General features: G+C 39.8%; 3 protein-coding genes across 6 annotated transcripts in view; 2 read left to right on the top strand and 1 right to left on the bottom strand.

The window, feature by feature from the left end:
* Window positions 1-12,314: 12,314 nt before the first annotated feature.
* LOC114881033 (probable ribosome biogenesis protein RLP24) lies at window positions 12,315-13,182 on the bottom strand. The gene is made up of 2 exons (XM_029197638.2): window positions 13,040-13,182; window positions 12,315-12,873 (listed from the first exon to the last, which is right to left on the bottom strand). Exons 1-2 carry the CDS (start codon window positions 13,118-13,120, stop codon window positions 12,433-12,435), a joined length of 522 nt encoding a protein of 173 aa, XP_029053471.1. The 5' UTR covers window positions 13,121-13,182; the 3' UTR covers window positions 12,315-12,432.
* A 500-nt stretch (window positions 13,183-13,682) lies between these two features.
* Window positions 13,683-15,197, top strand: LOC114881048 (cytochrome b-c1 complex subunit Rieske, mitochondrial). 2 transcript variants are annotated; one of them, XM_029197672.2, is made up of 5 exons: window positions 13,683-13,788; window positions 13,850-14,013; window positions 14,248-14,400; window positions 14,472-14,649; window positions 14,729-15,197. In XM_029197672.2, the coding sequence occupies exons 2-5, from the start codon at window positions 13,962-13,964 to the stop codon at window positions 15,015-15,017; spliced, it is 672 nt and encodes a 223-aa protein (XP_029053505.1). In that variant the 5' UTR covers window positions 13,683-13,788; window positions 13,850-13,961; the 3' UTR covers window positions 15,018-15,197. The 2 variants fall into 2 exon arrangements, with proteins under 2 accessions (XP_029053505.1, XP_029053501.1); XM_029197668.2 differs by having other exon boundaries at window positions 13,732-14,013.
* A 335-nt stretch (window positions 15,198-15,532) lies between these two features.
* LOC114880871 (zinc finger protein chinmo) overlaps window positions 15,533-21,214 on the top strand; it is a 47,171-nt gene continuing 41,489 nt past the window's right edge. Inside the window, exon 1 of one of the 3 annotated variants that reach the window (XM_029197356.2) lies at window positions 15,533-15,928. The gene's annotated coding sequence lies outside the window, so the exon portion shown is untranslated. Of the gene's footprint in view, window positions 15,929-16,505; window positions 16,702-21,214 lie in introns of those variants that run through there. The other 2 variants (XM_029197366.2, XM_046285339.1) reach the window with 2 other exon arrangements.

Here is a 21,214-nt window from a genome sequence, read left to right as displayed (position 1 = left end):
GGCCTGGCTGAAAATTTACACCTGAACCTTTCAGATAGCATCGCCGACACACTGTCGTCGTTTCGATACCTGATGCACGTCGCCTATCCTTCTCTTTCCCATGAGATTAGCGTCGACGGCGCAGGTGAAAAAAGAGGGCTTCCCTTTCGAATTTATAGCGCAAACCTTTTCACTTTGTGAGAGTTTTTCGTTGCGTGTGAGAAGAAGGGAACATTGATGCAATATTTGAAAAGAAATGAACAGTAGCAAAGCCTGGAATATCGAATCGAGAGAAAGGCAAGGAAAGATTCAACGGTTTAAGGTGAAAGGTAAATAGTAATAAAATATTTATTTTGACCATCACCATCGTAGAAGTAATTAGGTTTGTTTGCTCGTCTCTACTTCCATGACTTTCTCTCCTACAAAAGTTTCTTCCATACCTCGCGTCAATTTGTCACCGCTTTTTTTTATTTCATTCTGATGTCTAACTGTTCACGATGGCTCGTTACGTCGCTCGTTCTTTTATTCCTCCTCCAAATGAAGCGCCAGTTTCGTGATTTGGTGTCTCTCGAATCTGCCAAGGAAGTCGTACAGGGCTTGATTTAATCATAAAAAGTTGATAATTAACAGAAGTTAACTATTGTTTGCATTTGCATTAGCTATTTCAATTTTCGAAACTCAGGGTAATATAGGATATTCTAAAATCTTTCTTCATCGTGTTCAATCATGTTCACTCAACAAAGTTTTATTTAAATTCATCATGTACAAATAAAGTACATTTAGATTATTTCATTTTGAAACTCAATTACGAAATAATAGCCGGTGACAGGAGATAGTTTCTGTGTAAAATTGCCGATCAACAATGTGTTAATTGGTATTACTATTGTAGCTCAAACTCACAGTAGTCATTTACATACTCTATTTGTCATTAATGATTTCCAACGACGTTTATACGCGTCCCAGCCAGCGAAAGGGTTAAATCGTATTTTGTCGAACGTAAATACAAATTCCCGAATGGAATGTAAGTATAAAAAATTGAAGATGCCACGCAGGACATTGGTTGAAATACGATCGTTTGAAACGCTATTGGTATCTCGATATTGGTATCTTGCGTGAGGTCCTCAGGAGCACCGCGTACGGGTTACGCTGGATAATGACTTACCGGAACAAACCATCGGCAATAAATCAGAATCATTAGAGAATCGGCCGCGCCTTTCACGATTCCTAGTCGCTTCTTGCATCCGTCACGAGATTTACACTCACCATAAAAATCTGTATCGTGCCACGAAGGGCTACATCTCTTCCCTATTCGACAAAGAAAAGGTCAGACCTCTCAAGTCGCGCCGTAACGTGAATTACGGAGGCCAATCGGAAAGAAATGTCTTCTTCTCGTTCCCTTTCGGCGGATGAGTTCTTCTTCACTTCGCTCTTTATGGTAATGTGCAATTTTATAGTCGAACCTTCTAATAAAGGGTTAGGAAGATGAATGGACGTTTAATGTTTGCTTAAACGCCGGTGTCGTTACGGGTAATTGCATTATTGTCGAGAAACGGGGATGTAATTTATTTGTGCCAATTAACCAAGTAAGAAAAGTCACTTACTTAGGTTAATTTTATTCCAAAGTTGTACTTTGAAATCTTTACTATTAAATGTACAAATTAATTCTGTGCCTTTTCCTTTTTTTTTAACAGAAGATTAATTTTTATTAAATCATAGTAATTCTAATTATTGAAGTAATTGTTATTATATTTTTATGCCACAAAAGGTTCAAATTTAAAATAATAATTAAGGGGGCGTAATACTAAAGGCACCAAATTAATTTGTACACCTAATAGAAATCAATTTTAATAATGGAAAATAATTATTACGTTTCATTTCAATAACAATTTCCAGAGGTAGTTTTCTGATTTTGATCAGCAAAAAAATAGCCGCGAGATACGTCAGAAATTATTGTTAGATCGCTATTTTTGCGATGTAACCACTTCATAAACTAGGTCGGGTTAAATGTTAAGTGTTACAAAAGCTATCGCGTTGTAACTCTAGCGAATCCTCTGCGCTCTCTGGGAAGGACTTGGAATTGACTTACGTTAAATCTACGAGTACAGAGCGACAAAATTACTAAATATTGAATCCAAGTGTGTACTAAGCTTAATGTCGCAGAGTAGATTCATGCATCTCATTCGAGCGGCACTCGTGCCAATAAAAAGCGCGTAAAAAAATGTAAGTCGATGCGGCACGAATGTCCACATACTGCAACGCGTTACGCATAATTCTACCGTAAGACGGGCGTTCGCGGGCCGCGTTGAATGAAAATCGAGAAACCGGGATCCTCGGGCCGTGTTTTCTTTATATGTATATTCGCTGAAGATGAACGCTGCATCCGGATACCGACAGGATAACGAGAAAACTTTACGACGCAGAAATACCCGAGGCTTTATGTCCTGCGACTGATTTTTCCCCCCTTTCCTCCTTTTTATTGCAAACGTACGTGCGACCAGCTCCACGGAAATGCAACCCTCTGCAAGCGGACTCTGTCCGTCGCGACAGCGGTTTTAAAAACGGATAGACGAGAAACGAATAACATTTGTCATAAAATATTCCTCGATCTCTCGTTTCTCGCCCATGGTAACGACGAAGAAAAGATATATTTAATTTGTGCAAACCAATCGCTTTATTATCGCGACGAGTTTCGAGCGCGGCTATAAAAATCTTCAATTCATGACTGAAAACTCGAAGGCGTCGTTTCGGATCATTTACCGTGAATTCTTTACGGTTATCTATTATCTGTTACTATTGAAATGAGGAAACGAGTAGGTATGAAATATTGTGAAATATTTCAAAAATACTTCTATTAAGACATTTTTTTGCAAACAGCGCGAACGCCTAACCCTTCTACCAACATGCTTCTAAATTATTCTAAATAGGTTTATTCTGTTATTCCATTTTTTCTCTCGATAATGTCGGCACGACAAAAAGCGGCGATGCCCTCCGAGAGAAGCAACGTCCCCGAAAACCAGACCCACGGCCCGTATTTTTCAGAATTCGAAATTTTTCTCACGATACCGGTGGCTCTCGGGGATCGGACGTTCCCCGTTCGGTGCGGTAGTTTCCGTCGTGTTTACTTTCGAGGCACGGGCATAAATTAGTAGTACGTGCCACGCGTGTAACGAATACCCCCGGTCTCCCTGATTGGAGAGATTAGAGGGATTATAGAGCTCTCCGCCGCGTCGCGGTCGCTGTCTGGTCGCGGTCGATTTTCTCGCTCGTTCGATTGCATTCTGTAATCGTCCTGCTTCGAGCAGCAACAGCAGCAGCAGAAAAAGGGACCAAACGAGCGGCGGCCGTGCGTCTTAGCCGGTTGACAGCCACTCGAAAAGTCGATTTTCTTTTTCCACGGCCGGCATCGTACGATCAGAATCTTAATGTTAATACCGGCGTGCAGCACGGATATATCGGTGCGTGTTGGCCGTGACTGCAGATCCGTCGATAAATAACACTTTTTAATGCCATATTCGTGCCACGCACCGGCTATCGCATTCACGTGTCGCGACGATCTACGGCTATCTACGATACCACGCGGATGCGCCTGAGGATTGTCACCTGTCCGACCATTCGTCGCGCTACACGTCCAGACGAATATGTACTTACTTTGATGCCTTTTGTTTCATCCTTCTTGTCGTTCTCGTGTTACTCGAAACATCGTGTACTCTACCCCTGTCATTCCATTAAGACTTTGTCTACGGTAGAAAAAAATTTTCACCGTGCGCCGCATACCACGGTGATATTCACGTTTGCGCCAAAACAATTCGGAGACTGATTTTACGTTCGACGATGGACGTCTTCGTCTACCATCGCGTGATACCTTCTCTTTGTCCATCGAAGGAATTACCATTTCAAAGTTACTTCCTTTTTATTGCGGTAGTTAAAAGGACTTCTACATTACCGGAGAGAACGAGCTGACCGCGAACGATGGACGAAAACGAAGACGGTGGGCTGAATGGTTCGCGGTCACGAAAATAAAATGGAATACGTAGAAGTGTCTTCCTGGTTTTCGGAGCGGAAACGGCTGGCAGCCGCGTGGTGAGTATGATTCAAGCCACGGTCCTCGCTGCTGGCCGGACTAATTGAGAAATGGAGCGAATCGTATCCACCGGATGAATAATTGTTTACACGAGTACGGGGCGGGCGTTTAGCGATGTCCGGCGTGTTCTGTGCAGTGTATCCATCGCGCCTACTCATCCGGTATCACCTAGGATGAGAGATCGTACTGTGTTTCGTGCAACGAGATGCCCGATAGCCTTCTCGGGCAAAGTCTGCGCCAAGGAATCATTTCCTGCCGATCGTTCCGGCGATGACTCGAGTACGAGGAACGCGGACCCTCGGCCAATACCAATCGAGCTTCTCGGCTCTGCTCATTTTTCGCCCTTGATCCAATTGAAATCGGATCTCGACGCTGTAATTCGTCCCGTGCGGGTCAAAATGTACAGCGCAGTCGTTTCTTTTGCAATAATTTTTTTTTGCAATATCACGTTGCAAAAATATTTAAACATCGTTCGCGTTTGCCTCGTAATTTGTACCGCGAGTCAGACTCGTGATAATACCGCAAGAGGTTAAAGAGATTACAAATTAAATTAATCAAACGCTATGTCCATTTACGCTTAATTATAATCGATCCAGACTCTGCTGAGGTAATAATTCAACAATTTAGAAATGATACGCAACGACGTCTGATACCAGGAGTTAAATCTACTGCACAGTCGTCACGCGAATTTACCACTTATTAGCAACTAGTACATTAGCATAATACTATTAACCGTTGATCGTGTCGGCGATATCATTGGATAACGTCGGTTTAATAGCATTACGCTCGGTCATACCGGCCTCAAGAGTACTGGACGCACATTAGCAGCAGATTTGCGAGCAACAAAAGGACATATATTAACACTCGCGAAGCGTTAAATCGTATCTCGAGGCGGAAGATATACGATAAGGTATACTTGGATGAAGGCGTGCAGGTATAATTCACCGTTTCCATTTGTTTCGATAATTAATGGCGCAACACGGCCCCGTAACGCAGAGGAACGTGAAAAACTCCTCTGGTAGGCCGGCTGAAAGGCAATGGCGCTTTGACAAAATGCATTTTCACGCGTTAACCCACGGTCCCTGGGTACAAAGGTGCGAAGATGAGCCGTGGGATCGACTACCGATTTAGAACTCCCACGAGCCAACCGGCGGCTTTAACGCGCGTTCATGGAACTTCACATAATCCAAACACGGTGGTCGTCGCCATAAAACCTCTCTCTCTCTCCGTCGCATTGATACATCATCGACGCCATCCTGGTCGCGAAGGAATAACAATATAGGTTTCTCTTGTCGCGTCGTTTAACGGGGTACAAATGAGACGCCTCTACGAACGTTGGTCAAATGAAATCGAAGAAAGAAAAGTCGATGGAATACACGAAATAGAGAAATTAAAGTTTTTAGTATTCACGTCGCAATCGGTGCTCCTTTTGCTTGCTTTCGATGTTTCCCTTCGTTTTTTGAAAGCTCATTTTCATTCGTGAATGGAAATTCTTAGTTTCAGTTTCCAATTTTGATATTTAACTTGTTTTGTTACTTATGAATGTGTTATGCGTTAATATTAATTCCACTTAGCGATTGGTAATTAAATGGTACCTTTATCAATTAATTATCGACTTTTGTATTATTCTTCAAATTGTTGGCTTTTTTTATACATATATTCAAATAGTATTGGAGAAACGATTTGTTATCATAATACAAAGCGTCCCTGAGATATTAACCGGATCTAAAGAAGCAGCAGTTGAAGAAGGAATCGGTGGAGGTTAGATATAGGGTCGAGGACGTTGAGTCGTTTCATAACCGTATGACAAATCAGAAAGCAGAAGCGACTGGTAACGATTCCACTTTGTTTTCTCGAAATCAACAGCATCGATCTGTCCTAGTTCGATATTAACCGCGTTTTCGATTCGTCGTTTATGTCCCTCGATCGCCACGTGGTCTTGTTATTTGTGTTCAAATGTATGATATGTAGAAATGCATCGGTCAGAATACGTGCGCATGAAATCTGTCACGTCGACGAGACACGAGAAACGAACGAGTATGTAGTCGTTTCTTTTCGTTGAAGATCGACAGAGGGAAGACGACACTGCGTACACTGTTCCTCGACTTTAACGTGATTGAGAGGCTCTCGTAGTGACACTGTCGTTGTCGAGCACAAACTCGTCGCCGATGGTAATATTAGTGGCGTTAACAGTTACTTCGCTACGATTTGTCACGGCCGAAGAATCGCGTCACTCGTTCTGTCTTCTTCGTAACAAGCTTTCGTAACACGGATGAACAATTTCTAATATCGAATATAAGCTAATTTCAAGAAATTTCTAAAGAATGTTGCACCATAATTTTAATAGGTTCATTATCACCACCCAATTGGAAATTCGTTCATTGTAAACTATTTCCTTGTTTGTTTTTTTTTTTAAATGAAATAATAAGGGTGTGCAGTTATCGAAAAATTTGGGTCAGGCCAAGTCAGAAATTTTCTTCAGATTCGGACAGGACCCCCAAAATTTATTCGGGTACACCCCCTATGAAATAGAATAATATAAAATAAATTAATATGGCCGGATGTCATTTTTGTCTGTTATATTTTGAATGTTTGAAAAACTTGGGAATAGGGTTAAAGTCTGTCTAATAAGTAGTTCTATCAAGTCGAATGCTAGATACACGTTCATTTCTAATACACAGAATAAGCATCTTAAGATGCTTGTGTCTCACCCACGCGAAACGAGCGTAGAGTAATCAGCTCGCTCCACATAAGCACCTGCATCGATCTCTATCGTCGAATGAAATAGTACGAGCAACGAGTTGGTCGTAGACATCAGAATCAGATTACACCCCCTGGTAAGCTGGCAAACGAACAAGGTTTTTTTCGTTAAAACAATGTTTCATGTTTAATGCATCGACGTCATGCTCGAACAAATAACTCGGCATCGTCTCGTGGGCGAAAACTATTTCAACCTTTGCTCGATGGTGATTAAACAAGCGAATCTGTTCGATCCACGGGGATCATCCGTGGCGTTACACCTACTCGTTCGAAGAAATTTGATCGGTCGGTAGATTCCATCTAATCCGTTTAAACCGTTGCCAGCTGATGGGAACGAAGCGTTAAGGGTTAAGAAGAGCCGAGGCATCGGCTCGTTTCTGATGTCGAGAAACTCACGAGACAAAACCGACGACAGAAACAAGCCTACCAAACCGTGCTACCAGTAGTCGTCTGAAAAATAGCGGCTAGAGAACAACTTTCATTGCTCTCTATTGTAAAGTTTACTTGTTTCACATCAGGAAATTATAATTGAGAATTAAAATGTAATGCAATGTTCATTGGTGTAATTAAGTTGGGGCTAAGGTGAATTTTACCCCCCAAAAATGTGGACTGGTCCCCTTACTATTCTACAATTTTTAAATTTTTAAATTCCAAACTTCTAAGTTTCTAAGATACTAAAATTTTCAAATTTCCAAATTCTGAAGTTCGAACATTCTAAGGTTCTAAGGTTCTAAAATTCTAAAGTTCCAAGGTTCTAAAATTCCCAAATTCTAATATTCTAATATTCTAACACTGGACACTGTTAATAAAGTAAAGGGATCTGGCCCACACCCCCAATAAATCTTAGTTAATTGCAAGAAAAATGAAAATCGAAAAATTAACTGTCACAAGTTGACAGAAATAATTATAATATTTCTAATGATAGATGAATGAATTACATAAACCGATTTCTATCACATTTTCAAGAAACCCTTATAGACACGCTATACATAGGATAAACGTTATCTGTATTCAGGTAGCTCGTTTATTTCGTTTAATTGAAAGTCGACAGGCGGATGTCATCGGGTTGATCGAATCGAGGCAACGAGATCGTCTCGTGTTCAGTCGATAACAGGTAGGACAGCGTTTCTGAAAGATGCATACGTAATGGCGTGTTCCCATAAGATCTTCGAGGATATACCTCTGACGAAGACAGGACGATATTTAGCATTCCTGACGTGGCCATTTTTTAGCGGTTTCCAGACTTTTAACACCAAAACAACCAATATTGAATGTACATTTACTATTATATTGAAAATAACTGTCACTATATTGAAAATGAAAGAAAAGTCAACTTACACTTTATCAAAAGTACCTTAATAATTTATTGTATTTTAATATTAGGGTGTATTTCCACATTTCAATTGAAAAATAGAGATTCCTGGAAAATCAGAAATTATCAACAATAGAAAAGACGAAACGCGTAAAATCTATAAGTGTTATCAACATCGGGGCAACGTAGCCGCGTAAATTTCGACTGTTTAATTTATCGAATCATAAAATTCAAATTTGGTATCGGAAACAGGATGAAGAAGCTGCGATAGGAACGCTCGTAAAAGATACGTCTCCGCGAATTTATGATCTGCTCCTTATCTGTACCCGTGTAAATCGATCCCGAATGGACAAATTGGAGACATGCACTGACTTTATACGGATCGATGAACAGAGAACCTTGTTCTCCTCTTTAACACCTCACCGTATATACGTGTATATAAACGACACTATAAATTTCTCTAACTTTGATGATCTAACGTAAAACAGTACAGAAAATTCAAGTTCTTGTTGACTCCAGATCGTGATATCAAAGAAGACGTATAAGGCAATAATTAGTTTAGAAATAAAGTATCAAAGAATGCATTTAAAAATATATCAAGCAAAGTCAAAACTTAATAGTTACTAAAATATTAAATATAAATTGGTTTTATTTTAAGCAGACTTTCAACTGTTGTTTAATCGCAATGCAAATATGCAGGCTTGGCAACTCGTACTATTTAAAAGGATTTCTCTTCAGATAGATGTACATGGAACACCTTCTTCATGTATAATTTTCATTGAGCCTTAATGGCTATCTCATGTCGATTATATCTAATGTCTAACAAGGACAGTATTTACAAACTTGATCTACAAGGAGACTAACAAGGAGAATTCTCCGAGTGTCCCTCCCAGATTTTAATGAACTTTTGCATTTTGATAGATCGTATTATAAAGGTGCTATACACGATATTTCTTTTTACAGCGAGGTATTTGTGTATCTATGTGGAATAGTAGTGAATGATTTTTGAAACGATGCGCAGGCGATAACAGTGAAAGTTAGCGTGGGCCCTATCACCGTGGGTTCCAGTAAATTCTGATCGGACCCCATTGTGATAACGAGCAACATCGAAATTTAATTAAACTCGCCCGGATTGACTGATTTACCCTTTTAGGCAGAGTTCTTGAGCGGACCGTTACATTTCACGGTGCTAGTTCCCAGGAACACTGGAACGAGCTACTTCTTAGAAAAGAGAATCTCCCAAGCTAATTAAACTAGATTATTATAAAATTCATTCGTGTTATATTCTCAACGATTCCACGCGTAATAATAAACAAATGAAAAAGAATATTTCACCGGAGTCTATGCGATTAATCTATTTGTACGAGCACGACAATTTTTCTCGTCGCGTCGGGAAGATAAACGAATAAGATTAATGAACGCGTCGAAAAGTGAAGATCGTAGCTGTTGAAGAAAAATATCATCCATAGCGGTAGCCTAATTGGAACCCATCCTATTAGCACGCTTTTCTTTCACTTTCCATTAATTTCCCGTGTTTCTGTGCAAACACGTGATTTACATTCCGAATCGGTGAGATCTGAGGGTTTCTTTCCTGCCGCGTATTTCGGGGACCACCGACCATTGGTCACCATAAAATAATATTGTCCGAGCAAATGCCTGCCGACTACGCCGGGGACAAACTATTTTAAAGTCCGTCCTATGGTCTCTTTTATTTATTTATGAGCGCACTGCTTTCGTGACCTCGACGGAAGATGTTATTACAAGGACCTTCTTGCACGGCACCGGGAAGCGATTAGGAAAACGACGAAAGGTGTACTTTGTTGTTGATACCGGTTCTATCACCACGGCTTCTTCGGCTTGTCGTTTCTGAACAACTTTACAGAGAATCGTGTTGAAGTCGTGAAAGAAATCTGATGACGAACACACTGTTTCTGCGTCATTGGACCCTTTGCCGACGATCGACGCGTATGTGCGTTCAAGCCAGTCATACCTTATCGGTACCATGATAATACGGAATTTAATTTCCTTTATTTTTGTTAATTTCCAACAACGTTACCTAAAATTTTCAAAAATATTCCAGTGTTTATTAAAAAAAGAATTTTAATTTTGTAATAGAGGATCAAGTTACCATTTTAGTTCTCCCTAGTTGTTCTATTTAGACCAAGTAGAATCATCACAACAATCTATAATTTTGAAATAATTCGTTTAACATCGATGTCTTGTTCCATGGCATTTCATTTCGTTCTACAAGAAAAGTAATCACCATTGAAATTCCTTTTGTATCGCTGCTGGTACAAATCCTTTCACGCAGGATCCACGATCGATCAATCACCAGAAAATATCGTCTAATGTGACAGAAAAGCATACTAGGGCGCATTGTCGTCAAAGAGGACGTTATTGTAACGTTCCACCCCAAAAGATTCGTCTGCAGAGAGGAATAAAAGGCGGCAGACGAATCGTAATTGCGATTCGCAGCACGCGCGACTTGGATTCCGACCACCGTGTTGTGTGTTTCTTCAGTAAACACGGGTACAATATTGCGTGTGGTCGAAAACATTTTTCGGTCGTTCGCGAAACGCCGTTCGCCCTAAAGGGCCCTCCAGGAATTCTTCGAAGCGACCGCGTTTCTTTTCAATATTATTCGCTTAACAGTACGAGTAACCTATTGAATTTAAATGTTAATTTAGGCGAACTTGCGCAATTTCTAAACAAATCGAAACTACACCAAAGATGTACCGAAATTCTAGTCAATGATCTAAATAATCAATCGTGCAGCGTTGACAACGATTTCAGATATACAGTCTGTTGACAAAGTTCCTTCGTGTTGTAACGTTGGTAAAACGAGTGTTGAAGAGGAACGATCATAAGCCGATCGACGTTCCATTAGCATGAAATTTTCAAGTTTACGTTGGCCGATGTTAGAACAAACACGGTCGGCAAAAATCAAAGGGGAGACCGCCGAAAAGATTGGCTGAGGTACGTTGGTCGTGCCGAAGAGATCTGCAAGCTCATGCCCTTGAAAATCCTTTCTTGCCGCGTAACTCGAATGGGTTTCGATACTACTGGTTCTCTCGAATCCGACGTCGGCTCGCTTCGAAACTCGTACGCCGCTTCTGTTGTTGTAGCACATTTCCTCCGTGGCAAACAACACCCCGCGATTTACCTGGTAATTGCTGGAAACACCGGCCGAGTGTTTACAGTGTCATCGAGGTACGGTCACACCTAACCGTACGAAACCACTTGGAAAGCTCGTTTTCTTCACCTGGGATCACACGGTACAATACCTTTCTAAGGGTCAGCAAACTATTATTTCAAAGTTTGCAGAAGTTAACAAGTATACGATTGATATCGTTCCTTAGAAATTTTCCAAAAGATAGTCTTTGGAAAGCAACATGTATCGAACTAACGATATTCATGTTGAGTTGAAATTTGTTTTATTTTCTAACATTTTCCATAATAATAATCATCCATGAAATATTTTCGTTTTTTTTTTTTTTTTTAATTATCAACCGTGTGATCCATTGATCCTTTAGGCCGAATGTAGTTCCCTAGATCATCGTTCTGAATTGTAGAGTGCGCAACAAAGCAAAAGGAGGTTTTAAGCTATGTTGGTATTTCAGAACGTGAGACACAAAGTCCTATAAGATGACAGATTTATTCTATACCTGGTCACCGACGAGATATCCCGTCGGTATCCCGAAGTATCTCGTCGGTGTTTAGGTGTATACGAAAGGTGACGTAGTATAGCATGGGATAATTGAGGTGGCGCTTAAATCAGTTTCTGTTCGGCCTAATTTTCGATGAAACGTTGACTGCTTTATCGATGCGGAATTCGAAGTTCGGGCTCCACGCTAACATCTCGCCTGTGGTAATAATAAAAAAGGTAGGCTTACAAAAAGTTGTACAGTGTCGAGTATGGTAGGTTTATAAGAAATTGTACAGCTCCAAGTATGAGACTTTTCGCGTAAGCAACCCTTCCCTAAGGTCCCGCCCCTTCTCTTCAAATTGTAATTAAAAATTACAGTATTTGGTTTCTGAATCACTTTTAATATTAATATTGTCAAACTTACGATTTTGTACAACGTTTTTAATTATTCTTAAATTGGTGAAAATTTTATTTACAAACTGTTAATGTAGATAACTACTATAAAAAATGATGAATAATATAACTTACAATACACATTTGTTGCAAATTAGATGATTATTAAATATTCTTTCAATATGAATACATGAAACAAACATATGCAAGATATGAATGTATGAAGTAATGCAAAGGATGCTTCTGTTTGAAATCAAGAATTTAACTATTCATTTCCATTTCTTCTGGCTCTTGTTCATCATTCGATTCTTGCATCATTTCTTCTTGTTCTGCAACTTCTTCCAGCTTCTTTCTTTCCTTAAGTCCTGCAGCAGGTGATCTTATAAGAGACAAATCACGTTGGACTTCTTTAACATCCCTTTCTTGTTCTAATTCGCGTCCTTTACGTAATCTTTGCATTATATGTAGATTCTGTCTCCTCTGTCTGATAGTTTCTACTTTCCTCATTGCTTCAATCGTCTTGTTCCATAATTCTCTATTGTATTTAACAGGTATATTTCTTCTTTTCTCAAATTCAAATGCTGGATCCACTGCCAATTCTTTGCCCACAGTTTTCCTGTACGCTTTGGTCCATCTGACTTTTCTCGGATTTTTCTTCTTCTTGAATGCAGCATGACATTTTGAACGGCAAAATTTGAATATCTGTATTAAAAATATACAAGATAAAATAATGAATACCAATAATTAAATGTCAAATATGTACAATTTGTAAACCCAATCAGAAAACTAACCTCACAATGCAATAATCATAGATTATAGAATACGATTCAGTAATTTGCATTTATACATTTTTTAATAGAATACTGACCTTACAATCGTTCCTTACAAATTGAATTCCATGTCCCGGGTAAATCCGAGACGAACAAAAATAACACGTTTCTATACGCATATTGCATAAGGTTAGAAAATCCGCAGTGACTATAGATAGTCACTATCTATAGTCACTGAAATCCGTAAGCAAAACTTGAAATCAGAGGTGTGAATGCATCCTAATAAAATTCGTGTAACAGCAGCGCTACCTATAAATTATATTTTAAATGATGGTATTTTATTAAGAAATTGTTCGATACATATTGTTGCTTTTAAGTGTTTACAGTATGAAATATTATTTATATTTATGAATATACGATCATCAATAAGTAACTAAATAAAAGGGGTATCTATAATTTTTTATTGTTATTTTATTATTATTATTTCATAACTAATAAAATAATTTGAATTTAAGCATCTAAAATGTTATTAACTCATAAATGTTTAGTATCTTAGAAGAGCTTATAAATTATTGTAATATTAAAGAAGAGAGATATCTTAGTGAATAAATTGAAGAGTGTCTTAAGTAATAGGATCATTATGCTCAATTCAATCTTAATTTTTAGAATTTTCAAAAACTGCGTTTTAACAAAAGGATATTTCAAATTAAATTACGCAATTGGTTATTTTTATGCATTATTGTGCCACATCTATTGATTTGAATAGAGCATTGTAGAGACATCTAACGGTGTAGGTCGTGGCATAAAAGTCAGTGGTGCTGGATGAGGTCTTCTCGTTGGGCCGTCCGTACGTAGTTAGTAAAAATGAATGTTGTGGCGAAATCATCAAATTTGTCACCTTTTTTAAGGTCGACTGTGACTGTCGTTACAAATGGGACACAACCAGTAATTCCAAGTGCTGCTGTTGTAAAACCAAAGATTGTTGGGAAATCTACCGTCAAGCAACTACTTAAAGAAAGTATGCTTCAAAGTCTTATTACAGGGCCTTTGCGTGTAAGCTCAGGAATCGGAGGTACAAAAAATTTGTTTAAATGTTATTTTATTAATCGTTATATTTTTTAAATAAATTTTAATTTCATGTAAATTGCGATTATATAATCATGTCATACACTGTACAGAGTTTACAGATTACTGTAATACCAATGGAGTTTTTTAATATATTTTAAGAAAAATCTTGCTATTGTTTTGTTATATAAAAAACAATTACAAGTTGGAAGATGGTATGCTTATTAATTGATTCTTATAGCGAGCTTACTAGCAGTGCAAAGGAGAATGGCCCATACCGATATTAAATGGCCAGATTTTACTGACTATCGCCAGGACTCTACTAAAGATCCAACAGCTAAGAGTAAAGAATCTGCAGCTAGTCGTAAAACATTTACATATGTTATGACAACTGGTCAGTAAATTTACTGCTTCTTTTTGTAATTTACAGGATTTCAAAAATATACATTTTTATTTGTTATGTAGCTATGGGTGTAGGTTGTATGTACTCTGCAAAATCAGCTGTACATAATGCTGTATCTCTATTAGCTGCAACTAAAGATGTTTTAGCTTTAGCAAAAATTGAAGTTAAACTTGATACAATTCCAGAAGGAAAAAGTGTTATTTTTAAATGGCGTGGAAAACCTTTATTTGTACGTCACAGGTAAATATTTATACATTATAAATTCTTTATACTGCATATATGTCAGTTAAAATTGGTATTTATTTAAAAATAACAATAGGTCAGCAAAAGAAATCGACAAAGAGTCGCAGGTTGATATTACAAGTCTTAGAGATCCACAAGACGATAAGGATCGTGTGAAACAACCAGAGTGGTTAATTGTGCTGGGAGTATGTACGCATTTGGGATGTGTCCCAATTGCTAATGCTGGTGAATTTGGTGGTTATTATTGTCCTTGTCATGGTTCTCACTATGACGCCAGTGGGAGGATTAGGAAAGGACCAGCACCTCTAAACTTAGAAGTGCCACCTTATGAATTCATTGATCAGAAAACCGTACTAGTTGGTTGAAATGTAAATGTTTGTAGTCAAATGATAATGTTCTTTCTAATGTCACCTTTTTTGCACGAATTCTTTTATTCTAAATTTAGACAAAATATTTTCTTTACAATTTAAATTATCAGTATGATGAAGTATTATAAACACAATAAAATTGTGTAAATAATACAATAAAGTTTAACCGAAATAGAACCACTATGTTTAATTCGTTTTCAATTAAAACTTGTTAATTACCAACCATTGTGTCATTTATATTTATGTAGTCGTAGCATACGTGTATTAAACAATGACATTACTTTATTTCCTCAAAAAACAAATAGAATGTTACATATCATAGTAGATGATATGTATATAGTTATATAATTATTACATTAAACATAACAAATTATATCGTATAAATAAAACTAAAGTAGCAATATTATATCGCGAACAAATTCTGTGGGTACTTGAAGATGGGAAAGTTCTTCCCGCTTCCGCTAGACGTCGCCACCTGTTTTAGACCAAATTTTCGTTTTCAAAGCACGGCAAGGGCGTCTATGCGACCGACAATCTGCCGACCGGTCCTCTGTTTTCAGTCGCCTTCGCTGCGGGCAGCGTACGGACGGAAGAGTTTCGAGTTTTTCGCGAAAATCGGTTGTGTTTCTTATACTGTCATCACATTACCGCTATCGTATACGATGATACAAAAGTCCCTAACTCTTCGACAAGTGATTTTCGTGAGCATACATTCGAAATAAGAACAAAAATGTACTCCCGAAAATGAGTTTTCTGTTGGCGCGTTACCGGTACTTAGCAATACATCGCGAAAGGGTTATAATCGAATAATACTCGATACCAAATAATAAGGTGACACATTGAAGAATAAGAAAAGGGTAAAATACGAAACAAAAGGCGGGAAACGAATGCGTGGAAAACCGATTTTGGTAAGTTTTAATCTATTTTATTTAACATTTACATAATTTTTCTTTTCTGTATTACCTTTATCCACTTTTACTATTTTAACACATACTCATCGTGTATAATGTCAATGAATCGCATGTTAATACATAATACTTGGTTAAAACAATTATAATTTAAATGGAATTGTCAAACAGAACGATACGACAAAAATACGTATAAATTTTTCTTGTTTCCTCATATCGAACGACTTTCAATTCGTGTTTCATAAGTATCTCCGTGCAAATTCTCAGTTGTATTTCTCTTCGATATTGGTGAATCAATAGCTGAATGTTCTGACAATTGTTATTGAATAAATTTCGAAATACGATTTTCGTCACACAAATTCACCCGTACAGTAACCTAGAGCAATTGTTTTCGTAACCTTAACGAGACACATGTTGTGTTTCTGCATGTTTGGTTCCACCGGTACGATGACTTTAATACATTTGAATCATAGTTTGCATCCTGTTAACGGTTTAAGCACGAGCAGTCATAGTTTTTGCCATACTACTTGCGTGCCTTTCGAGTCGTGTAAACAAAGGCACTGATCATCATGTCCCGACACGATCAGTGCGTTAAGGTCGGTCCTGCAAACACGAGTGCAGAAGTCGTTTCGCTTCTTTGATTTCTCTCGTTACGTATCCTTACGTACGTTCTCATTTAAGTGACTATTTGAAACGAACAATTTTATCGTGTAGTCTACAGAGACTGAAGAATATTGCGTTATACTTCGTCTCGACATTTGGTGAGGAAAAAAGTAATTACATTCTGTATAAAGTATTACATATAGTATTTATTATATGAAATCATATTGATTATAATTCATAACGAACACTTTTATCTTTCTTTCACAAAATCCAAATAGAATTTAGTAGATTCGTTAACCAGTAATGAATTCAACAATATTGGCTCACCGCCATTGTTTGTTCCCGCGCGATCGCAATTTTCACGCATCAGCTGAAACGTATTTCGGTTATTCCGGTTAATTACCCTCCGGATAACGCGAGGCAGCTCGAGCCGAATAATAAAAAGGCAACAAAGTTCGTTCTCTCCATCGTGCATTGAAGTTATTCAATATCGAAGGACGTCTGTGCTAGGATCTGGTTTACTGTTTGCAAAATGCTAACGCTGACCCTCTCCAGAATTTCGTATACGCGCCGCGCGTCGTTGTCGAGGCGAAGTTGCAAGTGCAAAGCCGCGGCTACCGGGCTTTTCGGACACGAGAGAGAGAAAGAAATATAGAGAGCACCCCTCTTCGTCCCTCCCGCCGTGCACACCACTTTAACCAGCCCTTGCTTCTCTTCCTCCTTTCTTCTCGTACCTTCGTATAGCTGCGCGGCGTGCGCGTACTAGCATTCTAATTCTTTATGCAGCCGGCCAAGGAAGTTCACAGTAGGAATGCACGGAAGGGAGGTTGCAAAATCCTGTTCCCTTGTTTTTTTTTTCTTTTCTTCTCCTTTTTCTCCCTCTTTCTCTCGCTTGCTCTTTCTCTTTCTGCGAAAGAGGTCGTTTTGTGCCCTGCATTCATCGGGACGCACACGGTGGCGCGCGTGTGTGCACACATGGCCGTTCAGCCACGTGTGCCCGTGCACGTACGAGGACTAGGGAAAGCGGGTAAGCGTTTGCGTGCGTGCGTACGCTTCCGAAAGTGAGTGGGACACGCGGTCCTTCACGCTGAAGGAGAATCAATAGATGTGCGTTGCATCTTGCCCCTCTTGTCCCCCATTTCGGCGATCCCGCGCGCACCCTTCTTCTGCCGCTGACTCGACCTTCGCAGGAGAGTACCTTCGTCGAGCATCCCTTCTTTACGATTCGTTGTTATCTCGTGTTGAAAAGATGTGCACCAGTAGATGATGGCTCGTACGTTTGTCGAAGGAATTTTCGTTACGCGTAAATTGACGAGGGATGAATCTCCGTTAGGGTGGAAACACGCTTGGCTCGATCCTACGGGTTTTGGGAAAATTCGTTTATAGATAAGTCGATTTAAAGCGCAACGCACACGCGGAATTTTAATTCTCATGAATTGCTCTCGCGAAGGTGTAGGAATATCGTACGCAGATTACGAATAACTGAACGACCTCAAGCTTCGTGTAACCTATGACCTTTGTAATTTTATCCGAATAAAGCCTGGCGCTAGAATTGTATTTGAAAGGTCTCGTTAATGGAAAATTTTTATTCTTTTTATTTTTCTTGCTATTTAATTGCGTTAAATTTATATTGAAGGTCATTTGTAATTCTTACGATGGTCTACATATTAGCATTTACATCATACTGTAGATAGAAACATATGAATTTGATATTAGTAACTCAGATAAGTTTTCGATTAAAATATTTATACATATTTAATCATTTTTATTTAATAGTTTGATATTTTCTGTTACGAAAAGTTTCCATTATTCCGACAACGTTTCAATCGATTTTACATGGCGTTCGTCCTCCGTGTCTTACTACCCTCACTTGTGTCATGTAGATGTTATCCGCTTGAAAGTTGACGCGTAAATCAAGATACAACGACGGATAAATGGCAATTGCCATATAATCCGTCAAAATAGAGTAACTTCAACGTATGCTCGAATCGTGCGTTCAGCACCGACCATCCTGTTACATCGATTAAACGTAGAGATACATACCTGTTTGAGCAGCAACCGTTCCTCTTATCCGGCTACTGAATTATTTAAACGGGGAATCGTTGTTTAACGATACTTTATTTACTTTTCCCTCTTGCCCATTTCCTCCTCTTCATTCCCATTGAATTTCAACAGTCATACTTAATAATGTTCTTTCTTTTTGTTGCTATCAAAGTATTTCATTTTTAATGACTGTCATTTTCAACAATTAAAAAATTCAACAAATTGAGTAACAATTTGGATGTTTAACATACATAACCCTCCTCTAAAGTTAATTGCAAATAATTCACCGAGAAGAAAACACGATTACAACTGCATCATAGAATGCACAGTAACACTGGTGTATACTAATGTATCCACATATTTATTGATCTATCCATTTATCCGTATACCCCGTAGTCCTTAACTTCGGAGGGTTGCACGGGGTGCAACTTTTAACATGGATGTATACATAGAAACCGGTAACACGATTGTCATGTTTCTTTAATTGTATTCCTAATCGACTAGTTCTATCCGTTATCATTTATTTCTCTTCTATTGGGAAGTCGATAATTTAAGCGATAATGTCTAACGTCACCGAATGTAAAAGAAAATTCCAAGGGTTAAAAGTTGCATTTTCACGAAGGGGGTGGATGAGGAACAGCGAGGAGGGGATAAATCGAAGCGAAGACCGTGAAAAAGCAGCGAAAGTGAGCGCGGGTAATCGTAATCGTTCGGAACGTGGCTGAGTTTGGGAAACGAAGGAAGCTCTGGGGGAGGAAGGAGGAGGGTGGGAGGGGTCGAGCCAGGGGAGGCACAGGTGAAAGCGAAGCCAAGGTGGTCGAGTTAGAGCGGTGTTTGGGAGGGTGAAAGGAGGTTAATGATTAGTTCTTCCGAGGTCGGGGGCTGTTGCCGGGTGCAGGTTGCCTGGCTCCCTTCAGACCACCCCGTTTCGCCCTTCCGCCCCCCCCCCGAGGACATCATCCCACCCTCCTTCTCGTCCCTCACGTTCCCTCCCGCTTTTTCGCCCTTCAATCCCCTCCGTACTCACCGATTCTGCCAACCTCCAAAATTTCTGGCCCTACCACCGACGCAGCTACGCATACCGCCGCCAGAAGGGGGTGTGTGTGAGCTTGCAAGGTTGTTTTCCCCTCCAACCTTGCTACTACCTCCAGGAACGTAGCTAGACCGCACGGAATTTCCCGGCGGGAGCACGCGTGCTCGAGAAATTTTATATCGGCCCAACGATCCTCGATGCACCACATCCCGTGGACTCGTTTCCGCTTCGGTAAAAAAAATTTTGCAGAGGGTGAACGAGGATCCCGGTATGCAAGACATTGCCTTAATTATCGAGCAATGCTAGTTATGCGAGCCAGGGTGAAAGGGAATCATGGTCGTAATTCGTGTTGAAATTCGTTCCCATCGTCGACTAAATTTTAGTTATTCCATGCTGTAAGATGATCCGATTTTTCAAAGTCCTACGTAATTAGAAAATTATATATTCAAATGAGACTGATACATGGCCGAAAGCAACGTTCATTTATTCATATGTTAATTTCATTAATTGGGAAGATGTAACGCAAAGGGTGCTCTTCGTGGCATTATTTTAAACGTCACTTAGTCAGGATACTTCTCATTAACTTCCTTCTTATCGCGGTTACAATGAAGACGCGGGTACACAGAAGGGGGGTAATTAATGCGTTGACGCCAGGAGTTGTCCACCCGTGAACGAAACACACTCGGTACTCACCTGGGTTAATCTAACGGATCGCATTTCGGGTACATTTCTGGCGTGCCCGGTATTCGAGATAAACGATTTCGATCTTCTGTGCCATTGTTCTAATCAAGATTTCAAAACAACCATGGGAAGTAATTATGAGTAGAATAAATAAATGAAATTATCTCTAGATTTCTACTAGAAGATCGTATATAGAACATCCTACTTTCCCTTAAAATGTAACAAACATATCAAGCTCGAAATATGAAAACACGGTAGAGATAGGAGATTTGAAGGAAAGAGGGTAGAATACCGACAGCGTCGATTACATAGCAACGGTTTGTATTTCGTCGATTCACGAACGTTGTTCCATCGTTGCCTCGTGTCCGATCCTCATTTTCGTTCGGCAGCGTGCTAGTCAAATTATCTTATCGATTCAGAGTAAGAGCCTTTGGTCGAGGCTCGCCCGGTGGTGAACGTTGGTTCGCTTGCAGGAAAAAGGTGTAACGAAGGAAGGAAAGAAAAAAAGCAGCAAGTTCACCATGCTCGCCCTTTGCAACGTCAGCCCTGGCCGAGAGGTCGCCCTCGTAACGGGCCGAGTACTTTCTAGCGAAAGTGATGGCTGTGGCTGGCCGGCCGGTTGCCTGCGTAGCGAACCGACGGGGGTGCGTCGCTCGACGGTGGAGGCGGCTGTTCCTCCACCTTGAACGCGTTCGAGGTGGTCGCGGTGAGGTGGTTGGTAGCCGTGGCGGGGCTGGGGGCGGTTGGTTCGTTATGTGAGCGTGGGTGAGGGCGAGGAAGAGGGGGTACCGGTAACCTTGCAACCCTCTTGCGTACGTGAAGGAAGGGGAAATGACAGGAATCCCGGGAGGAGCGGTGGGTTATGGGTTGAAGACAGTCGGGGGTGCAGCCGCACAGGACGGCAGTGACGGGCGTGACGTAGTCGG

This window comes from Osmia bicornis, chromosome 4 (genome assembly GCF_907164935.1).
Source record: "Osmia bicornis bicornis chromosome 4, iOsmBic2.1, whole genome shotgun sequence".
Classification (NCBI taxonomy): Eukaryota; Metazoa; Arthropoda; class Insecta; order Hymenoptera; family Megachilidae; genus Osmia; species Osmia bicornis.
This window is presented reverse-complemented; position numbering and strand designations above follow the sequence as displayed.

Bases quoted from the DNA above. Each gene is read 5' to 3' on its own strand.
- LOC114881033 (XM_029197638.2), bottom strand. From the start codon at position 13,120: ATGCGTATAGAAACGTGTTATTTTTGTTCGTCTCGGATTTACCCGGGA. The intron at 12,874-13,039 runs GTCAGTATTCTA...TTTTTAATACAG, and splicing joins TTGTAAGGAACGATTGTAAG to ATATTCAAATTTTGCCGTTC.
- LOC114881048 (XM_029197668.2), top strand. From the start codon at position 13,806: ATGAATGTTGTGGCGAAATCATCAAATTTGTCACCTTTTTTAAGGTCG. The intron at 14,014-14,247 runs GTACAAAAAATT...TGATTCTTATAG, and splicing joins TGTAAGCTCAGGAATCGGAG to CGAGCTTACTAGCAGTGCAA. The intron at 14,401-14,471 runs GTCAGTAAATTT...TTTGTTATGTAG, and splicing joins TACATATGTTATGACAACTG to CTATGGGTGTAGGTTGTATG.